Source organism: Lasioglossum baleicum, chromosome 19, assembly GCF_051020765.1.
Source record: "Lasioglossum baleicum chromosome 19, iyLasBale1, whole genome shotgun sequence".
Lineage (NCBI taxonomy): Eukaryota > Metazoa > Arthropoda > Insecta > Hymenoptera > Halictidae > Lasioglossum > Lasioglossum baleicum.
The window spans coordinates 1,459,111-1,477,556 of record NC_134947.1 but is presented as its reverse complement, the minus strand read 5'-3'; the positions used below and the strand labels follow the sequence as shown (position 1 = coordinate 1,477,556).

The 18,446-nt window shown below is 34.5% G+C and overlaps 2 protein-coding genes across 7 annotated transcripts; one reads left to right on the top strand and one right to left on the bottom strand.

The window, feature by feature from the left end:
- The first annotated feature begins 422 nt into the window (after window positions 1-422).
- On the top strand, window positions 423-8,668 carry Tfiia-l (transcription factor IIA L). 4 transcript variants are annotated; one of them, XM_076443361.1, is made up of 7 exons: window positions 423-602; window positions 1,266-1,476; window positions 1,598-1,870; window positions 5,897-6,102; window positions 6,207-6,350; window positions 7,403-7,492; window positions 7,601-8,668. In XM_076443361.1, exons 1-7 carry the CDS (start codon window positions 579-581, stop codon window positions 7,706-7,708), a joined length of 1,056 nt encoding a protein of 351 aa, XP_076299476.1. In that variant the 5' UTR covers window positions 423-578; the 3' UTR covers window positions 7,709-8,668. The 4 variants fall into 4 exon arrangements, with proteins under 4 accessions (XP_076299476.1, XP_076299474.1, XP_076299475.1 ...); XM_076443359.1 differs by having other exon boundaries at window positions 1,562-1,870; XM_076443360.1 differs by having other exon boundaries at window positions 424-602; window positions 1,565-1,870.
- Window positions 8,669-9,472: 804 nt separating this feature from the next.
- LOC143218265 (CCA tRNA nucleotidyltransferase 1, mitochondrial) lies at window positions 9,473-15,099 on the bottom strand. 3 transcript variants are annotated; one of them, XM_076443356.1, is made up of 6 exons: window positions 15,046-15,099; window positions 13,941-14,253; window positions 13,594-13,870; window positions 10,201-10,395; window positions 9,767-10,123; window positions 9,473-9,679 (listed from the first exon to the last, which is right to left on the bottom strand). In XM_076443356.1, the coding sequence occupies exons 1-6, from the start codon at window positions 15,082-15,084 to the stop codon at window positions 9,490-9,492; spliced, it is 1,371 nt and encodes a 456-aa protein (XP_076299471.1). In that variant the 5' UTR covers window positions 15,085-15,099; the 3' UTR covers window positions 9,473-9,489. The 3 variants fall into 3 exon arrangements, with proteins under 3 accessions (XP_076299471.1, XP_076299470.1, XP_076299473.1); XM_076443355.1 differs by lacking the exon at window positions 15,046-15,099 and adding an exon at window positions 14,763-15,039; XM_076443358.1 differs by lacking the exon at window positions 15,046-15,099 and adding an exon at window positions 14,388-14,537.
- Between the last annotated feature and the right edge of the window lie 3,347 nt (window positions 15,100-18,446).

Sequence of the window (18,446 nt, the reverse complement as noted above, 5' to 3'; positions counted from 1 at the left end):
CTATTGGGTTGCGTAATAAATTGCCGCGTTTTTCGTATCTTATATTTTACCCGCAATTTTCCATCAACAGAAGGGACATTCTCGGGGAGAATGTTTTGCCGGTTGCTGGATATGCTGTTCGTACGGTATGCGAGAAACGATCTTAAAACTCGGCACTGGTCTAAACACGCTAGAATTTATTCTCTCAGAAATTTTTTTTGTATCACAATTGTTCCTCTCAGATAGAATTTTGTTTCGATTCTATATCTCGTCGGTGTCGGTGTCCTTAGCAAGCAATCTGTAAACATTTCTCATACTTGGCGGTACAGAGTATGCGTAGAAATGCCACCAATCAAATTCAGGTGTCATTTTTACTGCCTGCGTCCTCCGCAAAATGAAACACCCCACTTGCCCATAATGCAATGCTAGCTCCATCCCTATATTCCTATATCCATGGGTAGAATCAGGTGGAATGGGAGACGTGTCCACAGTATATAAAAGAGCGATGCTACTGCGAATCGGCTTCTGAACTGGGGCTGATTTATTCGTTGGATTATTCCTATTGTTTCTGTAATTAGACAATACGAATCATCCTCGCGATGGCCCTCAGTCAGATAAGCGTGGTGAGTAATATATATGAGCAAAACCGACGACCAATTAAATGAACAGTTAATTATGATCATTCTAATGACGGCAATGACGATTTTTATCGTTTAATTTTGTTCTATCACCTTTGTCACTATAATCCTCATCTTCGATCCCTTTGTTGCAACGAAAATTGCAGTTGCATACGAATTCATATGTTATTCGTATAAGAACTTAGTAATTATAATTCGTAAATTTTTCGATGTTAATATCAAACAATTGATACTTTTAACATTTGAGAAAATCATCTATATATTTTCCATGTTTTTTTTATATATAATTCTTTGAGACCGAAGCTTTTTTTTAATTATCTTAATAAGCGAGGTTAGGTTAAGATTGTCTAATGCTTTTAAATTTTCCGAATTTTTTAAGGATTTGTTTGTAACGTATTAGATAATGACAGCATGAAATGTAGACTGCTGTAAAGAAAATTTCAATATTCTTATTTGTCGTGTAACATGAAAAATAATCAGAGTCAGAGCTAAATAGCTATAACATCCTAATTTTTGTAATAATGTAAAATATATAACGAAGGTGAAAAGTATAAAAGTAGTATATTGAAGTAAATGTCTAAACAATCATTAAAGAACCTGAATGTAACGTTATTGTTATTTAGTTACAACCATATATTACTGTTACAGGTAAAACTATACAATCATGTGATAGAAGACGTTATATCGGGTGTAAGGGAATCATTTATAGACGAAGGTGTAGACGAACAAGTGCTGCTAGAGCTGAAACAAATATGGGAAACAAAATTAATGTCTAGCAAAGCTGTTGAAGTTAATCCAGATCCACCGGAACCTCAGGCCCCGCAAATAAATACACATAAAAATGTGCCTGTTAATAAAGGTATGTACCGAATGAAATTTGCGAGAACAACACGTTCATTTACAATGTTTAATCCAACGTTCATGCATATTCTACTTGGTTTTAGCAGTAAATGTAGGAAATCATTTTGTACAACAAACAGGAGGAAACACAATTGCGCAGCCATCGTCTCAACAGCAACAACAAGAACAGCAGCAGGCACAACAACCGCAACAGCAAACACAAACCCAAACACATTCGACGACAGCTGTCATGCAACAACATACTAGTACACCAGTCCAACAATTGGTAACGTCCACATCTGCAGTAATGGATCGGCAAGTTCCTATCCAAATCACTTTACCACCGCAAACTGGTGTGCCAGATGCCCCGCAAAGAGTGCTGACTATACATGTTCCTGCATCAGCAATTCAAGGTATAGTGAAATCAATTTCCAGTGACTCCCACCAATATTTGGATGCTCTTTAAAACACAATAACTTTCTTCACTACGATGGACGAGATATCTCGTTTCCACGATATTGGAGAGATGATGCTACGGACGAGAAATTTCGTCACCACGATTTCATTGTACAATGCTATCGTTGAGATATCTTGTGTATCTTTCTTATCGACATGAAGGGTTTTATTTGAAAACTAGCTTTTTCCCGTGGCTTCGCTCGCACAGAAAACCGTTTAATGTCCTTGGAAATTAATATTGTTTCTCTATAAAACCTTTTAACCCCCCATTCACCCCTATAGAGTTTTAATTTTATGACATGCCGCCATCTTAGATTTCAAAACCCCTTTTCACCCTCTTAGAGGATCAATTTTTAAAAATGCCGAAACAGGTGTTTGATTATTTGTATCAAAGAGCATTGAGACCAAGTATGAAGTAAATCCGACTACGTACAAAGTATTCCTCATACAAACGTTGCAACCCCTTTTCACCCTCTCCGGGGGTTGAATTTTTTGAAATGCCGGAACAGGTGTTTGATTAATTATATCAAAGAGCATTAAGACCACGTATGAAGTAAATCCGACTACGAACAAAATATTCCTCATACAAACGTTGCAACCCCTTTTCACCCCCTTGGAGGTTCAATTTTTTAAAATGCCGAAACAGGTGTTTGATTAATTGTATCAAAGAGCATTAAGACCAAGTATGAAGTAAATCCGACCACGAACAAAATATTCCTCATACAAACGTTGCAACCCCTTTTCACCCCCTTGGGGATTGAATTTCGAAATATCCTTTCTTATCCCTTGTATAGATCATAAGGGAAGCCTCTGTGCAAAATTTCAGCTTTCTAAGTCCAAGGGTTTAGCCTGGGCGTTGATAGGTGAGTCAGGACTTCGCTTTTATATATTGGGTCGTTCGGAAAGTTCCCGCCGATTTTTAGGGTAAATTGAAATCGAAAAAAATTGTACTTAGAATTTAGTTTATTCAATTATACATTCACCATTTTCTTCGATGACCTTTTGCCATCTTTTGGTGAGTTTCATTATTCACCTCTCGTAAAACGTTTTCGGTTTATCATCGAAAAACTTTTGCAAGTGCTTTTTGCAGTCCTCCAATGAATTGAAATTGTTTCCGTCAAGCGAATTTTGCAAGGAGCGGAAAAGATGGTAGTCCGAAGGTGCTAAATCGGGACTATATGGTGGGTGCGGTAAGACATCCCAGCCAAACTCCAACAACTTTTGCCGGGTAACCAAAGACACATGTGGTCTAGCGTTGTCTTGGTGAAAGACCACACCTTTAGGATTCACAAGTTCTGGGCGCTTCTGATCAATTTCTTTTTTCAAATTCTCCAGCTGACTACAATACTTGGCGGAATTGATGGTTTGGTTTTGCGGTAACAGCTCGTAGTACACAATTCCTTTCCAATCCCACCAGCAACAGAGCATCACTTTCTTGACATGGATGTTAGCCTTTGGACTGGTTGTTGGCGGCTCATTCGAATGACCCCATGACCGTTTTCGTTTAACATTGCTGTAAAAGATCCAGTTCTCATCGCCCGTTATCATCCGCTTCAAAATGGATCGTTTTCGTTGCGTTTAAACAACAAATCGCATGTTGAAATCCGGTCCATTAAATTTTTGTCCGTCAATTTGTGCGGTACCCAAACATCGAGGCGGCTAACGAAGCCAAGCCCCACCAAATGCGCATGAATGGTCGAATTGGATACTTTCAGACTCTCTGCCATTTCACGAGTGGTAATTCGTTGATTACTGGTGATTAGGGCCTTGATTTGGTCGTCATCAACCGTGGATGGCCTACCAGAGCGTGGCCGATCTTCGAGATTAAAATCGCCATCTCTAAATTTTGCAAACCAATCGCGCACTGTCCGGTCACTTACAGCATCCTCTCCGTAAACGGCGCATATCTTTTTTGCCACTTGAACGGCATTCTTGCCTTTTTTATAATAAAAAAACATTAAATGTCGATAATGGAATTTTCTGTCCGCCATGTTTATATCGATGCCAAACAAAAACAATTGAAGCTATGATCATGGGCAATGCATGAAAATATTGGCGAAAGCGCCATCTAATAGAAAATGCATAATAGTAAAGGTTTACAAACATAGTTTAATGTTCCTAGAGTTTTTTGTGCCATCTCTCAGAAATCGGCGGGAACTTTCCGAACGACCCAATATATAGATTCATTGTTGCTGGTACATGCTTAAAGGTTTCAATTAGAGCTTCTATGGTTTATTTTGTATGGAATGCAGAGAATAATTGTAATCGATGTAAAAGATCTAATATACAGAAATACAACCCACAGAAAAAAATCTCGTCAAACAATAGAATGTGTAGATTGCAAAAAACAAATGGCTGACAGAAGGAAACCAGATATTTCTTTAAAAATTGTTCCATGCATTTCACCATGCTTTCAAGCATTCCATACAAAATCTCTTCTGTATCTCCATCTCTGTCTCTATCTATATATATAAAAGCGAAGTCCTGACTCACCTATCAACGCCCAGGCTAAACCCTTGGACTTAGAAAGCTGAAATTTTGCACAGAGGTTTCCCTTATGATCTATACAAGGGATAAGAAAGGATATTTCGAAATTCAATCCCCAAGGGGGTGAAAAGGGGTTGCAACGTTTGTATGAGGAATATTTTGTTCGTGGTCGGATTTACTTCATACTTGGTCTTAATGCTCTTTGATATAATTAATCAAACACCTGTATCGGCATTTTAAAAAATTGGACCCCCAAGGGGGTGAAAAGGGGTTGCAACGTTTGTACGAGGAATATTTTGTTCGTGGTCGGATTTACTTCATACTTGGTCTTAATGCTCTTTGATATAATTAATCAAACACCTATTTCGGCATTTTAAAAAATTGATCCCCTAAGGGGGTGAAAAGGGATTTTGAAATCTAAGATTGCGGCATGACATAACATTAAAACTCTATAGGGGTGAATGGGGGTTAAAAGGTTTTATATGGAGAAACAATATCAATTTGCGAGGGCATTAAACGGTTTTCTGTGCGAGCGAAGCCGCGGGCAAAAGCTAGTATATAATAAAATCGTACTATCTGTCTGTTTGTGATGGCATCAACTGAGAACGGCTGAACGTAGAAAGCTGAGGTCCGAGCCATTAGACGCAGTGTTTCTTCGGGAAGGTTCAGGAGAAATCAGCATTCGAAAAAGTTCATTTGTTCAAAAATTGTAACGGCATCAACTGAGAATGGCTGAACGTAGAAAGCTGGGGTTTGAGCCATTAGACGCAGTGTTTCTTCGGAAAGGTTCAGGAGAAATCCGCATTCGAAAAAGTTCATTTGTTCAAAAATTGTAACGGCATCAACTGAGAATGGCTGAACATAGAAAGCTGGGGTTTGAACCATTAGATGCAGTGTTCCTTCGGAAAGGTTTAGGAGAAATCTGCATTCGAAAAAGTCCATTCGTTCAATTAAATTTGTACAATTAAAAAATTGTTAAAACCACCTAAGAGAATTTAGAATATTTTTCATTATCTTAGAAAATATAGTGTGATGATAAAAGCCAAAAAGATTTTGTATGGTATGTAACATTTTCAAAAAAAAGATAGAAACCGCCTGTTCTCTCAACATTTCAACAGAATGTGATTCCTTCAAAGCGAAATTTATAAGCGTACGTGTTTTCTAAATTTTCTAAACGTATTTTTTAAATTTGCAAAATATAAAATATAAAATAAATATAAAATGAAAAGTTGCAAAATATAACTTTTAGAATTGTCTCTGCAATTCCGACAACTTGTAATTTCTTTCAGAAATTCTTTTCACGTTATGTAGCAAACCAATCGTTCTTATTTCTCAGAAAACCAAGTCTAGTCTAGTCCAATGTTTAAAAAGATACCATTTTTTTTTTTAGAGCGTCCGAATTTATATTAATGGAAATCACATTAATATTCGTGTAATATTCAAACTAACTATTTCAGTTATGAATATGCAAGTAATGGAATTGTATCTATTTTTAGGTAACCAGCTGCATACAATTCTGACAGGTCCAGTTATCTCAGCTGCAATGGGATTACCAGCAAATTTGGCTTCCACGCTGCTCCAACAGCATGTCAATTCCACCCTTCAGGGTCAAGCAACGTTGCCTCCCCTCCAAGTAAATCAGCCACTCCAGGTTGTTACACAGAGTACAAATAATGTCTCTCAACGGCCTGTACAAAATCAGGTGATTAATAGAAAGACTGGTTGAAATAAAATAGAATATTGTATTTCTTTCGTCTATATAAAAATAAAAATGGATTTCATATTATTATTGTTGTGCATATATAGAACAATATAGCACAATTAGATGGTCCGTTAGGAGATTCGTCGGATGATGACGAAGAGGAGGAAGAAGAGGATAACGAAGATGAAGAAGAAGATCTTGAAGACAAAGAAGAAGAGGAAAATGACGAAGCTGCAGCAAGAGAAGAGGTATTTGAAAATTACTAATAGTATTATGTAATTAATCAACTTACGTACTGACAATTGTTGGAAAGAAAACCAGTGGGACGGCATAGAAGAAAGAGGAGACTAATTCGTTATTAGTAGACCTTATGCAAAATAAACATTTTCTACCCGATTTTCAACAAACTGGAGTGAAATAGAAATTTATTTTCTTCCTTAATACATATGTTTAATAGGTCGAAAACAATCTAACAGTATTTTAAAATTCTTCTAATGTTTTCACCGTTTTGAATTACACCTACTCATTTTTGTCATAAATGCATAAAATCCACTATCTAGTTATTAGGTGCACATAGTTTTGATATTAGAGATCTCGATTTCACGTGTACAGGCGTAGTTCGGATGTTTGCGTTGAAGTTCGTGTATTGATCTTTTAGATGTCGTTTTTACGTCTGTATGTCTTCCGTCACGAGAAGACGCCTCTTTGGAGACGTCGTTTTTGTGGCAGAAATGAGACTTCTAAAAGACGTCTTCCTTCAGCCGTAAAAAAGACATTTCTAAAAAGGCGTCTTTTAGACGTCATTTTTAAGTCTGTACGTCTTTCGTAATGAAAAAAACGCCTTTCAGACGTCTACAAGACGCCTCTTTGAAGACGTCGTCTTTATGGCAGAAATGATCCGTATAAAAGGCGTCTTCCTTCAGTCTTAACAACGACATCTCCAAAAAGGCGTCTTTTTGGGGCATAAAACGTACATACGTAAAAACGACGTATAAAAAACGTCGTGTGCTATCTGGGTAAAATATACGTGTATCCGTGTATCGAAATATACGTGTACACGTGTATGAAATATTACACGAACTCAAACACGTACATATATGTTCGTTACACGTGTACACGTGAATTTTCAATACACGTTCAAACTCGTGATCCCTACTTGATATTGATCGAAGTGACAATGTTAGCGAATCAAATTACGAAAAAGGTAGGATCTCCTCTCTACCTAGCAACTATCAGTGCGTATGCTAATGTTTCGGAAACTGAATGAGTTTTTTTACAGCACTGTACCTTATTGTTTTAGGAGCCTTTAAATTCGGAAGATGACGTCACAGACGATGATCCGGCAGATCTTTTTGATACTGATAATGTAGTCGTTTGTCAATATGACAAGGTATTTGTAACAAAAACTAAGAACTTCATTTATTTTAGGAATATAACATTATAAAAACAACTGTACATCTTATGAAACTAGCCAGATGATCGTTGAATAAACTTTCAGATAACTAGGAGTAGAAACAAATGGAAATTCTACCTCAAAGACGGCATAATGAACCTCAACGGTAAGGATTATGTTTTTCAGAAAATGAACGGGGATGCGGAATGGTAAAAACTACTACATGAAACTACGGAAATTGACCTTGATGATGTGTTCACGTGAAGTTGATATAAAAGTTTTTCATTAGATTTGTGCTTCTACAAAAATTTCGTTCAACTTAGAAGCAACTTTTGAAGAACAAGCCAGGAAGTTTACTTTCGTCTTAAAATGAATTCTGATAGGCTCGAATAGAGTTCTTTTGAGAGTGAAATGCATTGAAACCTTCATTATTCGTATATCGAGAAAACCTTTTTTTCGTTTCTATTTAGCAGACCAAGATTTTATATTTTTTCTGTTAAACTATGTCGTATAGTATAATTAAGGATCAGAAAAAGAAAATTATATGTTTTTTTAAATTTCTACAGCACAACTCTGTTTTCGCAAACTCCAAATGTGTTACCAGGGGAAAACCATTCCAACGTTATTATCGGGTAATTAGGGTTTCATTGCATGATTAAGAGCTCAATAATCAAGCAAATATCCTAAATTATATTTTGAGGGGCCCCATTATATATATAGTGGGGATTTTTTCACGTGAGTTTACTGTGTACATAGATTCTAAGGGATTGCAATCTACCACAAGTATGTGATGCTCTTGAAAATAAATGTGTCTTATACTGTTAAAGATTTCAATACAAAATATTTCCTATAAGATTATACATTTGTAATGTATAATTGTTTTTCCTTTTGTCTGATCCTCGTTCGAAAGCGTGATATTATGTATTTTTTCTTGTTTTAATTAGTTTAACGACTTAATATAAAACGATTGATCACGATTGTTGGTACTGAAACTTTTATTTTAAAATATAGAAATTAATTAAATTATCATCCCCTTCTGTAAATATTCTTATTTAGTCAAAGTATAATAAATAAGTTAATAATTGGATGTAAAAAGTTCTTTGAATGACATATTTGTATATTTATAACATGCAAAGAACTAATGCAAGAAATAAATAGAATTATTTTTAAATATTTACGACATATATATTGATAATATAACAATTTATATGTACTGATACTGTATGTTTTGTTTTTGTAAGTAACTTAAAGAAATCACTATTGTAACGTTCTATAAACTTGAATTGCTCTATTAAATATAAAGTTTCCGAACTTCATACTTTAATAGAAGAATGTAGCATTACAGTGTACAGTATTGTTCTTTCTGCCAGTCTCTGCCCTCAGAGGTTTTTCAATGGCTCTTGAACCATTTGAAAGCTAACCAATGAAAAACCATCCGAGTAAAATTTCAGCCCTCTAGCTTGCACGTGAGGGTAGTTATAGGGTAAATTAGATTTCGCGCTTTTCCGCTCATTTTCCGTTCTCGAATGTTTTCGAAAATTCTGAAAAAATGTGGCTTTTATAGAATTTTTTCCGATTGAAAAACACTCGAAACGTCGGAAAAATGAAGATTTCTCAAAAATATGAAAACATGCTTCTTTTTTTTCATTTTTCATGACTATAGCTTGCGACCAAAAAATCGGAAAAATTTCTATAAAATGCGTCTTAAGACCCGACACGTGCCACATTTTTTTCAGAATTTTCGGAAACAACCGAGAGCGGAAAATGAGCGGAAAAGCGCGAAATCTAATTTACCCTATAACTACCCTCACGGGCAAGCTAGAGGGCTGAAATTTTACTCGGATGGGTTTTCATTGGTTAGCTTTCGAATGGTTCGAATGGAGCCATTGAAAACCTCTATGGGCAGTTTTGACCATCTTAATCGGCATAAAACTTCGATACATGGAAATCTCGGTTGCGGATAACACACTATGCAAATTATAGATATCGATGTTTTATTTTTTGTATTTATTTACATCATTGTCTTCTATTTCACTAACAATTCGTGGAACTTCTTGGAGCAATTTTTCTATATTTATTTCAAAATTTGAATCCAGCCAAATGTCTTTCAGTTTTTTAATAACTACGCCTATTACTTTCCCCTTTTTTATCTCTTTTTTCAGCTCGTGTCCATTAATTGGAAACCTGAAATAAAATACAGATTTTCATGTGCAACATTTAAAATAGTACTAGCCACAATAGTCGTCATACTTTTTCCAATGGTTACATTACCTGGGAAGCGTAAATTTTTCAAATTCTGCAGCAAGATCAAAAAGTTGTTTACATTTCAGCAATTCACAAATGAAAGCCTTGCAATTATTTGTGTTTCCTTTCCAATGTACAAGAAGTCTTTTATAAAATTTCAGATCTTCCGAAGGCCTGGGTTCCACATAACGGATCAAAAATAATGCTAAATCTCTTTCGAATGCAGACAATTTTAGTCTTTTATGAAGATTCAACATTTCATCTTCCTCTTTTAACATCAGAGCAACATAGGAGATTGTATTTAGAGAAATATTTTCTTTCTTACACGCGTCATAAACAGTTTCGAACCGTTTTATGTTTAAATTTTCTGGTAATCCAATGTATCTGCGAAAACAATGTACCGTTTATTATTTCATTATTATGGCCATTGGTCTCATTGTAAATGAAAAAACATTACTTACTTCGCAATACCGCATTCCAGCATTTTTAGCGTCAATTCTTTTGCATAATTTCCGGAAAGAATTTTCGTCCATTCGCTCCAAATTCTTTCACCTGATATTATTTCTAGACCCTGCACATTTGCTTTGATTGCTGCTATCGCTGCTTCATTATAGGCATCTGGTTGTTCTGAAATTCTTCCGTAAAATCGAAAGTACCTGTAGAACAATCAAATATTCATATAATTTATCCTACGTACGTATGAGATTACCCAAGTAGCCACGTACGTCCCTAAAACGTACGGTTCACGACCAAACGTCCTACGTCCATTCTGCGTACGTTTTAGGGACGTACGTGGCTACTTGGGTAAGGGGATAGTCTCGTTTCCAGGATGACAAGGGTGCGGGTTATGCGCCTTCTCATTTCTCGATAATGCAAACGATGGGCTTTTTCAGTAGTCAAAAGCGCTAGATAAAAGATCAATCTAGGCCGCGATCGCCCTCGAAAGTCTTATTTTTACGTTTACGAGACGTAATTTTCATTATTCGGTAGCATGTAGCTGTTGTATATCTCCGTTACTTTTCGTTGTACAAAAAAAGCTTCTTAGGACCAAGTTACACTGTTTGAAGGGCCACATGTAACGGTGTAAGGGAAAAAATATTCGAGGTCATTTTTTTATGAGATTTCAAAGTCATCGATATATTTTTAAATGGAATGAGGTATTTTTTAATACATCAATCGATGCAACTGGACATTCGTTATAAAAAAGTACTAACCCATGTATGTCGAAAAGTTAGTATAGTTCCGGAGATATTTCAATTTAAATAACTCTAAAACACCATTACTGTCGTACTAAGACGTGTTACACAAGTAAGTAAACGCTAAAACGTCAATTTCAATTTAAATGTCAATTTTTCAATTTCAATACCAACTCTTCAACTTCAATTTTTCAATTTCAATTCGTTAATTTCAACTCTTCAACTTTGTTCTCAATATCAATTTTCCATTTCAACTTCAATTTTAACTCTCCCATTTCAACTTCAATATCAACCCTTCAACTTCAACTCATCAATTTCAATTTTTCAATTTCAACGTCAATTTTCCAATTTCAATTTCAACTCTTCAATTTACAGTACCAAGTAAACGCTAACGTCTTAGTACGACAGTAATGGTGTTTTAGAGTTATTTAAATTGAAATAGCTCCTGAATTACTAACTTTTCGACATACATGGGTTCGTACTTTTTTATAACGAATGTCCATGTCCACCTGCATCGATTGATGTATTAAAAAATACCATTTAAAATTCCATTTTAAAAAATATCGATGACTTTCAACGAAAAGTAACGGAGATATTTAGGTGTTCTGTTTCTTCGGACTCACCCTGTATACATAAAAGCGCAGCTTTTAACTAGAGATCCCGATTTCACGTGTACCTGAAATACACGTCTGTACGTGTAGTTCGGATGTTCGTGTAATGTTTACTACACAGGTCCACGTGTATTTAGATACACGGATATTTTATCCACATAGTACACGACGTCTCTCAGATGTCGTTTTTACGTCTGTATGTCACAAAAAGACGTATTTTAGACGTCTACAAGACGCCTCTTTGGAGACGTCGTCTTTAAAAGCCGCCTCTCTTCAGCCGTAAAAACGACGTCCCCTAAAAAGGAGTCTTCTTGAGACATAAGACGTAGAAACGACGTCTAAAAGACGTCGTGTGCTATCATGCGCACATGTATCTAGGTGCACGGCAGTGCACCAGCCAAGTTCTTGCACTACCACCTTTTACACGAAACAATTTAGCCGTTTTTTAGAGGCTTATAACTCGGCACTGGAGGCAGATGGAGAGATGTAATTTCGTACAATTGTTAAATGCTATCATGTCTCAATATTGACAAAACATTAATCTTCCAACATTAGTAGGTTCCGAGATATGGACCTCAAAAATCGTTAAATTTGTCACTGACTGACTGACTGACAGATCATCAAAACCTTTTGGGTAATAGCGTTCTTTTTAACTAATTTTTACAAACGCCTCTTTCAGTATTCCAAGAGGTATTTCTAAGCTAACGAACTTGGCCGTACTTTGTTTGATCTCACAACTTTTTACGGCCATAAGAACTTGGCTCCTGTTTACAGAATGTTTTTGTTGGGTTATATATTACACGAACTCAAACATATGTATATTCGTTTTGAATTCACGTTCAAACTCGTGATCTCTACTTTCAACATTAAACCACAGGAAAATAGTATGCTCTTATTTATTGAATATTTATTTTGATGATATACGATCGATTTCACAAACAAAGTCTAACAGATATGAACGTTACGCCTCTCTTTTTTAATAAAAGAAAATTCTGATTCGTTTGTAATCAATATTTCAGCATCAAAATAAATGTAGTTATGCGAAAAATATAAATTTTCTTTTCTCTTCTACGACATTTTGGGGGATAAAGATGTTTCAATGGCTGTAACTGTAAAGAAAATGTTACGGCAGGGGGTTAATAGTATACATATAGCCTGCGGATTTTTATGCAAAATCAAAATTACCCGTGGGGAAACATATTTTCTCTTTTAATTATCTTATAAATTCGAAAGAAACAAAATAATGTCCTTCGATTCTTCTAGAGTCTTTCCAATTTTGTCATAAATGTATAAAATCTGCAGCATTTAACTGTCGCAGCTTTATGAAAACAACCTTTTTCATATTGTACTATACGATTTGAACTTTTTTTCGAAGCTAGAGCAATTAGTTTACTAAAGGATGTGAAAAGAAATTTTTTCAAAAATTGCAATTGATCGGAATTGTTGAAAAAAATACTAAAAGTTGAATTTTTAGATTTTCGGCAATAAATCGTGAAAATCTGCAATTTCTACCATCTTTAAACGTTTGTAGCTCATTGCAACGTCGACCGATTTTGACGAAATTTTCAGAATATGTTTAATTCACACAGATCTACAAAACGTATTTTTTAAATTTTCAATATAGGCCCACATAAAAAAGTTAAAAATTCAACTTTTAGTATTTTCTCAACAATTCCGATCAATTGCAATTTTTGAAAAAGTTTCTTTTCACATCCTTTAGTAAACTAATTGCTCTAGCTTCCCAAAAAAGTTCAAATCGTATAGTACAATATTTAAAAAGTAATCGTCTTCCCTAGAGCGGTCTTAAACTTTTGTCCGCTACCTGTACATGCGCAGCTTTATGCTTCAAAATAATGCAAATTATGCCTGGTAAACGTAAAAATAGGACTTTCGAGGGCGATCACAGCCTAGATTGATCTTTTGTCTAGCGCTTTTGACTACTGAGAGACTCCATCTTTGGAGGGCACCCTTGCAATCCTGGAAACCAGAGTCTACTCCCTCAAAGAATTATATTTTCTATCATCTTAACATAAACATTCAGAAATACCTGAATATTCTAAGATAATCTTCGTTAATTCTAACTACTGGATCTCCCACAAATACAATCTGTCTTTTCTGTAAATCCTCAAAACCGAAAAAGTAATCGTACAGATTTCCCTCCAGATCAAGAAACATTGAATTCACCGTAAAATCTCTACGAAGAGAATCTAGTTTCCAGTCTTTTGTAAAGACAACGTGAGAATGTCTGCCATCTGGCATCATATCAATTCTGAGTGTAGTTACTTCAAAATTTTCCGTATCGTTAATTCTTGCGGTGACTGTACCTGTAAAATTGTCAACGGTTGTATTTCATTCGTTTAACAGTTATAAGCGATATTAATGTATTTCATTTACCATGTTTTTCTCCTTTGTTATTGATCATTTTGATCTGTTCTTTTTCAAACATATCTTTCATTTCATCCGGAGTTGCATCCGTCGCAAAATCCAGATCATTCGGGGCTCTACCCATGAGAATATCTCTAACAGCACCACCGACAACTCTTATCTCATAATTTTGTTTTTTAAATAGTTCTGTTAAAATTTTCAGTTCTGGAGTAAACAGAGAATGAAATATAGGATCATCCAATTTTGTAACCACTGGATTATCACGACAGGGTGGAATGTATGTGGTCTTCATTTTGAGATTTACCCAATCTTGGTATGTTCTCTTAAAATTTTAAAACATATTAATCGCAACATAAATTCTATTCATATACAATAATAATAATAATAATAATAAGTATAATCAAAATAAAAACATAACCTTAAGATAGCAGATAGTATTTACATTGCAAATAGTACCTATTTATATTTCGATATTTATTAAAATTACACTGTTCAACTACCAAAGTCTTACGTTTTATAAATATCTAATGCAAAAGAAATAATTTCAATTCTATCGCTACATAAATTTTCTATTCGTATACAATAATAATAATAAGTAAATATAATCAAAATAAAAACATAACCTTAAGATAGCAGATAGTATTCACATTGTAAATAATACCTATTTATATTTCGATATTTATTAAAATTACACTGTTCAACAACCGAAGTCTTATGTTTTATAAATATCTAATGCAAAAGAAATAATTTTAATTCTATCGCAACAAAATTCCAAATTTAACCTCACTAAGCAATATTATATGTGATAAGAGATGAAATACACTTATGTACCTTCAAAAGACAATGCGATATGAAATAATTGATACGAGACGGGATTATTAACATTATTTTGAAATTATTTAACAATAACTTTCAACTTTATGGAACACTGTTTGTCGCAAGTGGAGCAGTCATAGTTACGTATCTCTTTTCTATTTACATAATATTATTAACACTCGATCGTGACAATTGATCTCTGTGCAATTTATTCTTTTACTTTATTTACTTTTTAATCATTAATAGACACACGAACAGTGACTATTGCTAAAAGCAGAGAGTATATGAGAGTGCTCACGCCCGGGTTTTGGCCGTGCCGCTTTTGTCTCCACATCATGTTTAGCCTGGAACAGCTCCTACATCATCTTTAGCATGGAACAGAACCTACATCATCTTTAGCAAGAAACAGAACCCACTTTACTGTTAGCACATCTGACGACATCTGTGTCGCTCGAATATTTCTCTTACGCCCTCTATGATATATTCTGACTGGAGTGAGAAACAGGAGGCCACCAGAGGCCACCACAGAAGACACTGTATCGTGTTAGCAACGCGCCCGCGCGCTACACTCACCAGCGTACCATTACTATATCCGTGTGCGCTGCTTGTGCGCTTATGCCAGCCACAATCTATTTTTAGCACTTGCCATGTTGCCATGTTGTATTGCTTTACGGCGGAAGCGAAACTGAAATTCGGCTGTCGAGCCGTCGAGCGTATGAATCGCAATCTGGAGCTAGCATTCGAGTCCCCGTGCAGCGGGGATTTTTTTTAAATTTAATTGTTCATTACTTTTTTAATTACATTTTTTAACCTTCCAAAAAATTAAAAATGTAAAAACTATGTTCAAAATATGTATTCATTTTAAATAGAAACGTTTTGTTACTGTCATAATTGCATTAATAAAAATTGGTATATGATCGAGAACAGGTTGATGGTATTTATTTGGACTGATTGGAGAATACGAAAATGCAGGAAGTATTTTTTAGTTTATGAATCAATTTGTAGATTTATTAGTTGTCAAACAAATAATAAAATAAATTGTATAATATATATAAATTGATTTTATACTAGCATACACAAGTTTATTTATTAAAAAATACAATCATAACTATAATTATAATAGAATTTCATAAAATGTATATTGAGGTTATTGCAAACTCATCTTTTTTCGCAATGATGCTCTAATTTCATTGCTTCTCTCGAATGTCCATTTCCTTCCGAGACAGTGGCGTTTTTAGGTGTAAATAAAAAATGTTGATATAATTATATCAATTTTAAAATATATCATAATTAAACTACAATTATTCTAATAACGTGGAATGTAGTACATATTAAGTTTTAGTTACCCGGATTTTCTTCTTCGACGTTAAGCACTCTTTACTGCTTCTCGTAATTTACGTATATGCAACATTAAGGTGGACCTTATTTTTCGACCATGAAATTTTTTTGGTCCCGTAAACCAGAATTGTGATAAATGTTGAGAAAATGGTCTGGAAAAATTTTGGGGCCGTTTGGATCATGGGAAAATGAGTTTTTAATGGAAAATGAGAATTTTTTAAATCATGACATAAATAGACGTTATGATATATCGTTGAATTTGTCTTTTTTCTCTTTAAGAATCCATATATAGCATAAACAGTTGTTGATAGAAAAAACATCCGTGACCTTGAAAACTTTAAATAATGACTTTGAAAAAAATTTTTTTCTTTGATACTATATCCACCTCCTTATATACTACAACTTTTGTTTGAAGAGTTTTTTCATATATGTATACATAACTGACAGAGATATTATATATAAATAAATTCATTAATACACTCCAATCTACAGAAGAACAAGAAAGCGAGCTAATAAAAACGTGGTAAAAATAGTTCTAATATCGGAAAAAGAAGTTATTATGAATAATAAGTAGTCTGACTGAAGCATGGACTGAAGGTGGTCAATGATACCGCTGAACGGGGCGTTAAACTAATGGAGGATCATAATAAAATTTTATCTAGAAACAAAGAGGAGAAATAATATATGTATACTATACAAACTGTGATGGTATGTCGAAAGCAGTATCCTGACGCCACAAAGCAGAATTTGTCAAAGGATTTGTAAATATTTTTTAATATAGCGAGAAACACCTGATCAATCCCTACATGATTAATTGCATTTTTAAGAGGCATTGAAGACTGCTTGTTAACTGGGATATTATTAAATTTTTCATTTTCCTCAGAGTCAGTAAGTTCTTTATTTTTTTCAAAGTCATTAAGTTTTCCATTTTTCTTGGAGTTATTAAATTTTTCATTTTCCTCAGTACCGTCAAGTTTTTTTATAGAGTCATTGAAGTTTCCATTTTTCTTGGAGTTATTAAATTTTTCATTTTCCTCAGCGTCATTAAGTTCTTTATTTTTCTCGGAGTCATTAAGTTTATCATTTTTCTTGGAGTCATTGAGAAGTCCCTCTTTGTCGTTTACGCGCTGTCGTAAAAAAAGTTCTGATATGTTGCTAGTCTAAAAATATGATCAATGCTACTTTTCAGTTTCTCTAATAAATCTGCATTTGTCGAATTTTTGCGTGTTTTTCAGTTTGTGTAATTAACATTTTGAACCAAAAAATCGGGAAAAAATCTCAATTATCAATTTCAATTAAATGCAATTATATGATTAAATTAATGCAAGTAAATGGGAAAAATTGACCGAAAATTGAATGGCGCAACGGCTGTTTAAATAATTCGGAGGACTACCTCGTCCGGCTAGACCCTTCATTCCAAATTGTAATATTCCAATATTTCAGTATCATTTTTAATATTGTTCAAGTACTATTTAAAACTATTGATGAGTTTTAACAACAAAATATTTTAAATGGAAAACTAAATTTTGACAAATAAGATACGATTATAGCAAGCTTGCTATAAATGTCGAAAACTCGAGTCTGGCTAGAGACATTCAATTTTCAGGAAACACTATTCTATGATGACGAACGGAGAAAAGGGAAGTGAAGCTCGAGGGTTTCGGTCGCCGTGGAGTGGAGTGAAACATTGTAACATGATACGGGTCGGGTCGGGTATATCGGTGTAAAATAACAGAATATTTTTTAAGAATTATTATTTTATATTAAAACGTTTGTAGCTCATTGCAACGTCGACCGATTTTGACGAAATTTTCAGAATATGTTTAATTGACACAGATTTACAAAACGTATTTTTTAAATTTTCAATGTCGGCCCATATAAAGATGTTGTAAAATGCAATTTTTTGTAAGTAAGTAAATACGTATTTATTTATTTATTTCAGCCTCGTGGCCCAGAAATTGGACATGGATTATAATTCTCGAAGCCATTCATCCCTCTATTTATCCATTCATCCGTTCCTCCACCCATCCATCCATATCCCATGCCACATCAAATACCTTATTGTCTATGTGATCTATCCCAATGTCTCCCCGCTAATCCTGCCTCTCTCTTGATTATCCCTTGTGATTAATTCTTTCCTTTTTTTCTCTATACTCCTAACCCATTCTACAATTTCTCCCACTCTTTTCTCCTGTACTATCTTTTCTATACCTATGTTAATTCTTTCTACCCCTTCACAGTCTTCTGCCAGGTGTTTTAGTTTCCCCAAGTGTCTCTCATTTTTTCTACAATTCCGATCAGTTACTATTTTTGAAAAAATTATTTTCACATCCTGTACTAAACTAATTGTTCTAGCTTCCC

Bases quoted from the DNA above. Each gene is read 5' to 3' on its own strand.
- LOC143218265 (XM_076443355.1), bottom strand. From the start codon at position 14,816: ATGTTAATAATCCCGTCTCGTATCAATTATTTCATATCGCATTGTCTT. The intron at 13,871-13,940 runs GTAAATGAAATA...ACAATTTTACAG, and splicing joins TAACAAAGGAGAAAAACATG to GTACAGTCACCGCAAGAATT. The intron at 10,396-13,593 runs GTATTTCTGAAT...ATTGTTCTACAG, and splicing joins GATTATCTTAGAATATTCAG to GTACTTTCGATTTTACGGAA.
- Tfiia-l (XM_076443359.1), top strand. From the start codon at position 579: ATGGCCCTCAGTCAGATAAGCGTG. The intron at 1,871-5,896 runs GTATAGTGAAAT...ATCTATTTTTAG, and splicing joins TCCTGCATCAGCAATTCAAG to GTAACCAGCTGCATACAATT. The intron at 7,493-7,600 runs GTATTTGTAACA...ATAAACTTTCAG, and splicing joins TCGTTTGTCAATATGACAAG to ATAACTAGGAGTAGAAACAA.